General features: G+C 44.6%; 1 protein-coding gene across 3 annotated transcripts in view; it reads right to left on the reverse strand.

The window, feature by feature from the left end:
• The window catches only part of Tbc1d4 (TBC1 domain family member 4), a 168,954-nt gene that overhangs the window by 60,151 nt on the left and 96,571 nt on the right, over positions 1-12,232 (reverse strand). For all 3 annotated transcript variants that reach the window (XM_026788366.1, XM_026788365.1, XM_026788367.1), the window contains exons 2-3: positions 2,380-2,964; positions 264-353 (exon numbers count right to left, since the gene is read on the reverse strand). In XM_026788366.1, coding sequence (XP_026644167.1) covers positions 264-353; positions 2,380-2,964 — 675 coding nt within the window. The remainder of the gene's footprint in view (positions 1-263; positions 354-2,379; positions 2,965-12,232) is intronic.

The raw sequence follows: 12,232 nt of genomic DNA on the forward strand, positions 1-12,232 counted from the left end.
TTATGGCTAGAAACCAAATATGAGTGAGTACATCCCATGTTCCTCTTTTTGGGTCTGGAGGGGGACTTGATCGGGGAAGGGGGAGGGAAATGGGAGGCGGTGGCGGGGAGGAGGCAGAAATCTTTAATAAATAGATAAATTAAATTAAAAAAATAAAATAAGATAATAATATGTGATTTAAGGAAGCGCAGCTGTTGTTGTGGCTAACTGTGGAGCACGACAATTGGTTTCTTCAAATGCTGTGCCATGACCTGGTGGCATACCTGAGAACAAGAGGAAATATCTTTGAAATTCTTCTCCAGCACGACCGATTTAGTGTCTGGACTGATGAGGTTGATCTCAAAACGGCCGACCTTGAAAAGCCAAAAACAGTGCATCAATCACTTCAGCGCTTGAGGACCTCAGTCTTCCTGGGTAACGAAATACGCAACAATGGAGATGCAAATGATGTGGCCCAGACAAACCTATTTCACGTGTGTTTTACCATATCACCCAACCCAAAGTCAGCCCTCGCAAGTCATTCCGTTCCTCTGTCGGGAAATTAAGCAACCCTCAAACTGTAGAAAGCCAAAGAATACAAATCTTTGTAGCAGTTAAGAAATGACTTCCTTTTCAGAAATATGCCACCTGCGATACACATGCATGCGTGCAGGCGACACAGTCATACACAGAGAATCAATACATCCAAAGAAACCTTTCCAATATGCAATCTTTCCTCAAGTCACTAATCTTACATCAGCTGACTGGCATTATCATAAGAGGCTCTTCAAAACAGTCAATAAAATAATACACGCAGAACCGGGCTCAGGTAAATTTTTGGAAAATAGATATTCAAAAAAATTTAACATAAAGAACTACAACTAGCAGAGAACAAATCTGGGAATCCAAAGAAGAGGAGAAGCCGACTTCACGTATCACCACCACACAAAGGACCAGAGCCTGCCTGCTTACAAGCCCAGTTGGTGACGGGACAAGACAATGACCTAACAAAGGATGCAAGCCGGAGATCAGCCACAGACTAACTACAAACCTTCTCCGGAACAACACCATATATTCAATTCTTTAAGTGAAATGATATTTTCCATAACCCTGTAAATTTTGAAACTATTTTTAAAAGTAAAAACATCTCATAAAGGAACTAAAAAGATGGCTCGTGGCTAAGAACACTGGCTGTGCATGCAGGAGGACTTGAGCTCAGGTCCTAGACGCCACTTAACAAGCTGGCCTTGGTCTTACAGACACTGTAACGTCAGCACTACAGGGGCGGCGGGAGGTTAACACAAGAGGATGGCAGAGGCTCCCGTCTGCCTGTCTACTTGATAAGAGAATTCTACACTCAAGGAGAGGCCCTGCATTAAAGGAACGAGGCAGACAGTGATAGAAGCTAAAACCTGACTTCTTCACAGATCCGGGTACAAACGCACACACCAGAAACCCTGCTCTCCTGTCTCTCATCCCTCTCTCTCTCTCTCTCTCTCTCTCTCTCTTTCTCTCTCTCTCTCTCTCTCTCTCTGTCTCACACATACACAGAATTATCTTTTACATTTAATATAGCTGTATCAAGTTATTGAACAATTGACCTAGTGAATCGTGTTCCTCCATTTCTGGGGGAAGAGTACATCAGTGTTTACATGAATGACATCTTCAGAATCTCTCTCTCTCTCCGTCCCTCCCTCCCTCCCTCTCTCTCTCTCTGCCAAAATCTACTTCGCCAAAACTAGCTTTCCAAAATTCACGCCTTACAAGCATTGCTAACATTCTGTAGCTTTATTAAAGAGTGTATTTGGAAATCAACCCAAGGCAGACACTGGTGACGGACACCTCATATCTATTGCCTGCCTCTTCATAGCTGCTATAAGAAGTTTTGCATTCCTTGGGGTCCATGACTCATCTGTGTTACTTCATCTGGTCCTCCTGCTCCTGAGAGAGAAAATCTGAAGGCCAAAAGGGTTTACTGTGGCTACTGGGGTGAGCAGAAAGAGAAGACTAGCAGGTAGGGCCAGGACTACAGGGACGATAGCTTAGTCCCTCACATACAAGCAAGAGGACCTCAATTTCCAGAGCCCAGTTTTGTTTTGCTTTTATAAAGCAGAGCATAGCCCAGTGCTAGTACAGCCCATGCTAGGGAGAAAAGCAAAAATCCCTGGAATTCTGCTAGCCAATCAACCTTCCATACCTCCAGAAGAGACCCTGCCTCAAAACAAAACAAGAAAGATGATGCCTAAGGAATGGTACCCAAAGGTTGACCTCTGGCCTCCACCCAGGCACACGTGGGCAACACACACCCACCGCACACACTCAGGCACCCACTGACCAGGGAGGAGTTATGGCTGCTCAACATCTTAAGAAGCTGCAGGCCAAAACCCCCTGCCAGGCTACCTGGAAGAGCATGGTCCTGTTCTTCTCCGAATCTGAGGGCTGCACGTGACTGGGCGCACTTGCATGCCTCCTCCTTGGCTGTGGTTTCTGGCTGTTGTCATGGACCTTCTTCTGCATGACGCCCGTGACGCTGCTGCACCGCGATCGGAACTCCTGCTGCTCATCAAAACCACAGTCTTCCAAAATCCTCTCTGGGAAGCAAACCCGAGAGCTGGCCAGTGTGGGTTGGCTGGCCAGGGAGGGCAGGGCATGGTGACTGTTGACCGCACCATCTGACTTCTCAGGCAGGATGTCATCTGGAGACACAGGAGACTCAGCCTCAAAGACACCCAGCTCGTCCCCAGGGTCCCCAGGCTTCTTGCCCTGCAGCCCCAGCCGCTGCTGCTCGTGCAGGCTGAACTTCTCCTTGCAGTCGTCAATGAGACTGGAAGGTGCCTTCTTGTGGGTCACGATCACCCTCCCACAGTAGAGCACTTCAAACTTCTGAGAGTTGTAGAAGGCGTCCTCATTGTCTTTGCTGGGTTTGGAATCCTCCTTCATGGCCGCCTTGGACAACTGCCTGATGCTACTGATCACATCTGGAACCTGGGGAGACAATTGAAGTCCTCCTTTTAGTGGCCTGTCCCGAGTCCGTTTCTGTGTCAGGTACACAGACTAGATTTTCATCCCGAATGATAGGAACACAGAGTGCACCGTGGTGCCTACAGGAGGCAGAGATAGTAAAGGGGTACAGTACTCTGACATAAACTTCATGAGATTATTCAGATCATGGAGCCTACACAAAATCCATAGGTTAAACGTTCCCGTGCAACTCTGTTGGGATGAGCTGAAGTTTCAACGTGAGATAGAAACCAGGTGCCCTCATCAGCCTTTAGCCAACTAAACCCACCCGAGATGGGACTCCACTGCCGAAGCTGGCGCTGAAGGACTAAATGCAGGAGTGGCGATTCGCAAGCACCTTATGCCGGGATATTAAAGGACACAGGACTTTGTGAAACTGTTAAACAGCTTCGTGGACGGAGCCAGATGTCCACCACCTCAGCGCGCGCGCACACACACACACACACACACACCCAGCACGCCCCCAGGTGTGTTCTTGCTCTAGCGCTCCCTGCTGCCTAGTGCATTCAACATTGGGTAGAATTGGTTACATGAGACCAAATTTATGTTTCCAGAGGATGGAGATATCTATCTCTATTTTTCTCCCATTTTCCCTAGTTTTCTAAGCACCTAGAATACTTCCTGGATGATAGTAGATGCCAATATATGTATTAGTCCCACAAAAAATTCCTTCTATTATTTTAGGGAAAGGGAACAACCATCTTGTACTCAGAGATACTCTGTATTTTGATGTGTGTGCCTTGTCCTTAAGTTTTCTAATAACTGTGTCAAGACCAGGATTCCTTACCCTTCACATGGCTACTTGGGATCGAGTGCCAGAGAAGTCACTGGTTTCAAACAATACAAACGTCAGCAGGCAAACATGAAGATTCTCTGTGGAGGACAAAGTCCCTAGACTATCTCTTCAGGGACTCACCCTGAACTTCTCACACATTTCAAGGATGAAGTCAGGTGTCTGTGCTAGCAGGTGACTCACAGTCTCTGACTCCTGGTATTTGCCTGAGTTCATTGCTTACTCTACACAAGGAGTCCGCAGTGTTAAAGAGTGAGCGAGCTAACATTCAACCCTACTGCAAGGTACACTTATTTCAGTAGGTTGACTGCAGCCTTATGAGAATGATCTTTCTCTCCTTCTCAATTCTGTCCCAGTAAACACTTCATCTGATTACTAACCCAAAGATCCCTAAACCTCAAGTATCTACAGTACAAAATCAGAAATATTATCTGTAGGAACTCTTTAATTTCAGATGTATATGTAAGGCCTACATATAATATATATTATATGTGTATGCATTTTATATACACATATATAATTTTATATGTTGTATATATGCATGTGTGTCATGTACATGCACATATTACATAAATCACTGAAGCTTATAAAGGCCAGAAGAGAGCATCAGATTCCTTGGAACTGGAGCTAGAGTTGGTTGTGAGGCACCAAGTAGGTGCTGGGAATCGAACCAGGGTCCTCTACAAGAACAGCAAGTGTTCTTAACTGCTGAGCTATCTCTCCAGTTCCTTGCAGGAACATTTTCAGCTTCTTTTTTATTTTATTTCATTGCTACCATGTAAATGACTCTGGTACCGCTTCAGAGTTACATTCTACAAGTGAGACTGAATGCAGCCAGCTCCTTGTTACTTTCTGCCAAGTCCTCTGGACTGTTTACCTGATATTTCTTTATTGCAGTATGGAGAATGGAGATCTCTTCAGGGAAGCATAACCAGTGGCTGAACTTCCACAACTGCTGGGGCTCCTTTCTGTGGCCACAGAGATGGTCCAACACCTCAGATAAATTCAGTAAATGGCTCTATTTACATGAGCAGAACCTGTCATCCTGAATTCTAAACTGAGTGGGTAATTTAACCTTCCAGTAATTTAACATGTTTACACCATAAACCTGATTCCCATTCTCTTTAATATCTCCTTCCAGACTGACTCACCGCAGCGGCAGTGACGTAGGCCACAGATGCTAACCACAGAACCTAGCTGAGGAGAGCCAGCTCTGTCTATGCCTCTCACTATGTGAAAGACACAGAGAAGCAAACCGAGCATCATACACCCCTGCCTGCACACCTGTCATGCATGATGGAGGACACACTGTCCCTTATCATTACTGTGAAGATAATAAGGTATCCACAGTAGAGAAATGTTATTATAGAAACACAAATAGACACACAAACACATACACATATATACACACACATACACACACACATACATACACACACATACACACATGTATATATACAATACATACACACACATATGCATATACAAATACACACACGCATATACACACATATGCATATATATACACACACACATATATATACACACACTCCTTTTTGGCATTTGTTTATGGGATCCACCAGAAACACTGTAATAGGAATAAAGCCTTTCTCCAACACTGGCACAGACCTGTTTTGGTAGAATTGAGTTTTCTTCTGTAGCACAGCACTAAATGGCGTGATCTCTCTGTGCAGTTATGAATACGGCTGAATAACTGGGTCCTCTGTGTATATGTGACATCTCCATCTCTTTCCTGTACCGTGACACATGAGTTTTTATTTGAGGAAAATGTAAGCTGCAGTAATTTGTGTCTTACAAGAATTCTTCTCTGTGTGTGTGTCTGTGCATGTCTCTGTGTGTGTGTCTATGTGTGTGTGTGTGTGCTCCACAGGAGACATGGGGAACCATAGCTTCTCCCTTTGCCCATTGCTCACCAGACTAGAAAGTACAGATGCATTTCCAGTGCCCCCCCAAATGCTCCTGAGCGCCCCACCATATACACTCTGGCTGTGCATTCCAGGATTTTGTTTTCTGGCAGCAAATATCTGCATGCTCAGGCGCTGCCTGCAGCCCACACAGCCTGATCCAGACTTCGAGTCAATTCAAGGCGCCGTCTTTATTCTGGGCAACACTGACTCTCTAACCGAAACAAAACTGGAAAAGACGCCAGCGAGCCAGACACTAGGAAGTTTATATTCCACAGCCAGCTTGGCTGATGTTCTGCTCAGTTCCCTCTGGAGAGTGGTTTTTTGCCTCTGCAAACCAGAGTTGTCTCAAGAATGAAAAGTGACAGATGCTCAAAAAGAGTTCCCTTAGAGAGCCAAAAATCTGTGAATCTGTTCCTAGAGGGTGTCAATGTAGAAAGGAAAAAAAGATAATATGTATCACTTTAACATTAAGTCAGAAAAGGCCTACATTGTTGGAAACATCCATTTATCAATTTAACAGACAATAAAACTAAGGAAGCTTCTTCAAGTGTCTTGTACCACTTAGAAACAGCACAGTGCAGGAACTGGAGAGATGGCTCAGAGATTAAGAGCACTGACTGCTCTTCCAGAGGGCCTGAGTTCAATTCCCAGCAACCACATAGTGGCTCACAACCATCTGTAATGAGATCTGGTGCCCTCTTCTGGCCTGCAGGCATATATGCAGACAGAACACTGTATATATAATTAATTAATAAATAAATAATAAATAGCACAGTGCCACCTTTAGCTGGCATTTTGTTGCTACACCTCCAGGGACTCAATAAAACAACAGATTCAAGTACCAAGATTCAGACATTAAAGCAGTGCATACCAGTTCCTTTGATGCCAGGGGTCTATTTATCATCAATTAAACACTATTATTTAACATATTAAAAATATTTGTACTGTCAAACTATAATTTGTCTGACTCAAGAGAACACCAATTCCACCACTACCACACACGTCTAAAACTGGTTCTCAACCATCCTAACACTGGGACCCTTTAATAGAGTTCTTCGAGTTGGGGTGACCCCCAACCATAAATTTATTCTCATTGCTACTTCATAACTGTAATTTTGCTGCTATTATTAACTGCAATGTAAACATTTTTGGAGATAGGGTTTTGACAAAGGGGTCACCACCCACAGGTTTAAAATCACTGTCTAAGGAGTTCAAAAAAAACCTAAGATAAAACCATGGAGTGCAAAAAGCAATAAGGAAAGATACCTTTGATCAGGAATCCAGCTGTCACTGACATCTTCAAAGACAGTATGGAGTGTGCTAGACCGTGAGCCTCCCCAGCTTGCCCCCTCTGTCCCTCTCTCTTTCTGAACAAGCCAACTGCAGTTTTAGTGTTGCCGTTTAAGTCCACGTTATCACTGTGTGGCCAATGAGAAGACTTCCCAACCATAATTGCTTCAAATATGAAGTGTTGCCTGAGTCTGCAATCAGGAAAACACGCAGATTGCTGGAGATGAAGGCGCCAAAGCTTTGGCTTTTTAAAAAAGAAGAAATGCTTTATTGTTGATGAGTTTTCCCTTCCTTTTGCTCATGTGTCTAAGATTTACTAATTGTACAGATAAGAGAAAATTAATCTATAGTATGAGGTCATTCTCCTAACAGGGCCCTGATGCTCTTCTGTAAGTATTGTTAAATGGATGCAAACAGGAAGGTAAGAGTACACTCCCTAAAATAACACTAAAAGATCGATTAGGTTCATGTTTATAGTTGGTATGATCCTAGCTGATTGGTTTATTATTGATCTTTTTCTAATAGTTGTAACAGAGACTTTCCTGGCTGCCCAGACCCGAATAATCAAACAGACACTATATTAATTACAAGATGGCTTGGTCAATGGCTCAGGCATATTTCTAGCTAGCTCTTACATATTAAATTAACCCATCTCATTAGTCTATGTATTGCCATGTGGTCATGGTGTTACCTCATTTTCTACATAGCTTGTTCCCTCAGTGGCTGGCTGGTGTCTTTTGACTCTGCCTACTCTTTCTATATATCTCTGTTTGGATTTCCCATCTGGCTTTACTGTGCTAAATCACTGGCCAAAGCAGCTTCTTTATTAACCAATGGTAATAAAACATATTCATAGCATTCTGAGGGGAATCCCACATCAAATAGTTACAAGTGGGCCCAGAAATATTGAAAAGGGGAAAAATATAAAAGTTGAGGAAAAATATTACAGAACATATCAAATAAATGGAAGGAGCTGTCGACTGGGAATAACACTTCAAAGTAGCTCACACACATAGAAATATCATGGCACCTGTCTTCTAAGTAATGCACACCCTTGGAGGAAGGCTAGTTCTTTCTACTCTGCTTAAGAAACAAGATTCTAATATGTATATATTCCATACGTTCTTCAAGCCTGGGATAAAACCGGACTCGCTGAACATAGCGGACAATGAGGACTACTGAGAACTCAAGAACAATGGCAATGGGTCTGATCCTACTGCACGTACTGGATTTATAGGAGCCTAGGCAGTTTGGATGCTCACCTTACTAGAAATGGATGGAGGTGGGGGTTCCTTGGACTTCCCACAGGGCAGGGAACCCTGATTGCTCTTCAGGCTGAGGAGGGAGGGGGACTTGATTGGGGGAGGGGAGGGAAATGGGAGGCGGTGGCGGGGAGGAAACAGAAATATTTAATAAATAAATAAATTAAAAAAAATTAAAAAAAAGAAAGAAAAAAAAACAAGATTCTACGGGCAGGAGAGACGGCTGAGGGGTGAGGAGCACGCTTGCTCACACAGAGTTGGCTCAGAGTGGATTTCATTTCCCACCACCCACGTAGGGTGACTCACAGCCACCTTTCTGATGCCCTCTTCTAACCTCTGTAGGCACTAGCACTAATATGCACAGACACACTTCTAAAATAGATAGAATATAGGTTGTCTAGGCATGGTGAGATGTTGGAAGTAGAATGGCACAAGGTGAAGTCGAGCATTTTAAGAAAGAGTAGTTTGGTAACTCAGTGTTATCACTTCTATTGAGCTCTTCAAAATCATCATCACCAAACAATGGAGGATAATGGGAGGTGAGCATCCCAGGAAGCAGTTTATTTATATTAGAGGCACACAGTCTTAGCTACTTTTCCAGACACTTTTGCCTTGTCAGCCCATCCAGTTCAAGCTGCAGTGTGAGGTGAGGCTGTCTGAAACCTTCATTGCCATAGTTTAAGATGATATCTCCCCGTTCAGTTCAGGCTGATGGCGAATTCTGAAGCTCATGCAATCCACTTCCCTCAGCCTCCCAAGTAGCTGTGACTACAAACGTATGCTATCACACACAACCTCACTCCTAACTCTTCCCCACAACTCCTTCAGATTCTTTGCATTTGGCTTAAAACCCTAACTTATTGCATCAAAGTGGATGTTGCACTTTGCAATATTTTGTAAGATAAACTTTATTTGTAAGATGAAGTTGAATTCTGGGTGGGTGCAGACACAGAATAGACTAGAGTAATAGAGTAACTTTAAAAAAGTCTTCCTCGAGAAGTCTCTGGTCTATTCCATCTTGTTTCAAAACAAATGCCTTAACATCAAAAGTTAAAGCAATAAAGAAGATAATGAGATTAAAAGAGTCTGTTCGAGGCCAAAGAAAGCAGAGCACAGTAGCTCTGACTTGGACCAGACTCCTATGAGCAGTTTTGGTTTTGATCTCTGGGCTCTGAGCCAAGATGGTTTCCTCTTAGTCCAGGGTTGCTTTATTTCTTAGCAACCCTCAACCACTTTGCTCCAAACCCTAGGAACACCCCAGCTTTTCTCTCACCGCTGTTTTCCTGAGGGCGAGTTAGCGTGGAGGCAGATGTGTTTAAGATCTTTGCCAAGTTCTTTACCCCATTCTGTCTTGCCCCTCGGAGCATTGAATTCCTTCCATGGGAAGTTTAATGTTTTAGGTTACTTCTGCTTACATGTGTTTGCATGTGCACGTGGATGTGTCCCCACCGAGGCCAGAAAGGGACATCAGAGCCTTCAGCAATGGAGTGACATGTGGTTGTGAACTGCCTGATGTAAGCCCTGGGGACCCAAACTCTGATTCACTGCAAGAGCTCTTAACTACTGAGCCAGCTCTCCGACTCCAGGTGTATCTTCTTAGCCTAGGACCATCACAAATTGCAGAAGCACAGACCGCAGAAGCGCGAGTTACACAAGAGTAACTCGCAGGAAATATTGGGGAATTACAGGATTCGATTAAAAGTAGAATCCCATTAGAAAGAGTGGTGTGCAATGACAGGGGGAAGGATAACAGGACACAGCAAAAAAAAAAAAAATACTAGAAGGAAAACGTCATTTGTCCAATTCTCCATCACAAACAAACCATTGTTTTGAAAGAGATGCAAGTCATCACGTGGCATCGTATGAAGGCACAGACCATAAACTTCGCTCTTGGCCGCAGCCCCATTCCAGTACCTACTGCTGCCTACAGAAGGGTTTGCATCTGTTGTGTTTTCCATCTGGAAAGTGTCAATCACAAAGCTTAGCTTAGAGCTAAGCTGGGAACTTTGAATAAAGGGTGTGACTCTGCCTGAATATGTTGGGACAGTAAAACAGCCCATAATGCTTTATTAAAGTATAATTCTGTTCTGTGCTATATAAGGAAATGAAAGAAGCCGTGACGACATAACCATCCTGGCCTTCAAGAAATAGGAGAGGCGAGAGAGATGGGGAGGAAAAGGTACTGTGCAAGGGGAGCGAATATTTGAGGCGTTTGGAGAGTCAAAGTCTCAAGAAGTAAAAGACAAACACAAGGAAGGAGGAGGAGCTGGAAGGAAATCTGTGCAGGCTCCCCACAGTTTTAGATAAAGAACTCCCTATCACGGGGCAACCGTCGTGGCCAGTACAGACTTTATTCCTACAGCTGTCTCGGGGAGGCACATTCCCGGCGTCAGGAACACCAAGTCCAAGGCTCCGAGCCACACGCCGGCCTGATGTGCCCAGAGAACTGCAGGAAGTCCGTGCGGTTGGAGTGAGAAAACGAGTAGAGACTATGTACTTAGGTGACCCAGGTAATTGTGGGGATACAGAGCTTGACATCCTACAGGTCTTGAGAGGACTTCAGCTTCTATTTTTAGTGGAGAAATGACATGATCTAGGTTCTACTTTTCAAAGGACCCCTTTGGCTACTCCATGAAAAACAGACATCTATGCTGACTCAGGATGAGCTACCAAAGGCTCACACACCGGAGGGGGTGGAGGGGGGGCAAGCAGCAGCCAGCGTCTCCGTATAATTTTAAAGGTACAGTGTGGGTATTGATGGGCACAAGTGGGGAACAGGAGACAGAGAGGTCGTGATAACGTCATGTGTGGAAGGCAGAGGAATTAGGGAAGCAGAGCTGCCGTGCACCGAGCTGGGAGGGGCAGCTGAAGGCATCGGGAGCTTGGTTGAGGCTGTAAAGTTTGAGATGCATGTAGACATCCAGGAACAGTGTCAGCAGGCTGAAATCTCTCCGTCACTCAGAGTAGAGAGTGGAAATGACACAGAAACAGGAAAAGCAAAACTATGAAGGCTGGAGAGATGGATAACAATGATGGGGGCTGGAGAGCAGGCTCAACTGTTACTTGTTGCTCTTGGAAAGGACCCAGGTTCTATTCCAACCACCTACATGGTGGCTCCCAGCCATCTGCAGCTCCAGTTCAGGAATCTGGTGCTCCCTTTTGACCTCTTCATGCACCAGGCACACACTTAGTACACACAAATACATGCAGGCAAAACACCAACATTACACATAAAAATAATAAAATAAATCTAAAGAAAACATCCTAAGTAATTTTTAAGATGCCGTTCAGTGGACAATGCTTAATAGTAACGGGCAACCTGGTAGGCTGGGTAAAGGTGGCGGAAATGCAGGGACAGTGTCCTCAAGGGCGCAAAGGGGAAGAGAGGACGCAAAGGAAGCAGGAACGAACAGTTCCATGCATGGGGAAAGGGAACTGCGGAGGCCCCGGGTGGGGGCAGATATCGGGGTGGCAGCAGCAGGCTTCCTCCTTCCACTCCTTTACCTTCCTTTGCACGTCAGAAGGCACGCTCTCAAGCAGAGCTGCGGGAAGGAAGGAAGACCCAGCAGAACATTAAACGGGGGGGGGCGTTAAATTCAATGCAAAGTGATTGGAAGCCTCGTTGTGAGGCAACGCTGTCTTGGAATCTTAAGGCTACGCTCTCTGGGGTCTCATGGAGGTAATTATGATTCAAAGGAAGATTTCACCAGAGAGCTTAACTCTCTTAGGTGAAACCTGGCAATCAGGAAATAGAAAACGGGAATCTGCACCGTTAAATGAAGTCACGGAAATAAACTACATTCTCAGCACAGGCTGCAGCTGGGAGCGATTCTAAGGAGCATTGCATCGTTCACCTTTAGTGTTGCTAAGTAAGGCTAATTGTCTACCCAATACAACTTAAAGAAGAGTGCATTTTGGTTCCTAGTTTGAAGGTTTATCGTCAGTCATAGAAAGGAAGG

The sequence above is a fragment of the Microtus ochrogaster genome, unplaced genomic scaffold, assembly GCF_000317375.1.
Source record: "Microtus ochrogaster isolate Prairie Vole_2 unplaced genomic scaffold, MicOch1.0 UNK2, whole genome shotgun sequence".
NCBI lineage: Eukaryota > Metazoa > Chordata > Mammalia > Rodentia > Cricetidae > Microtus > Microtus ochrogaster.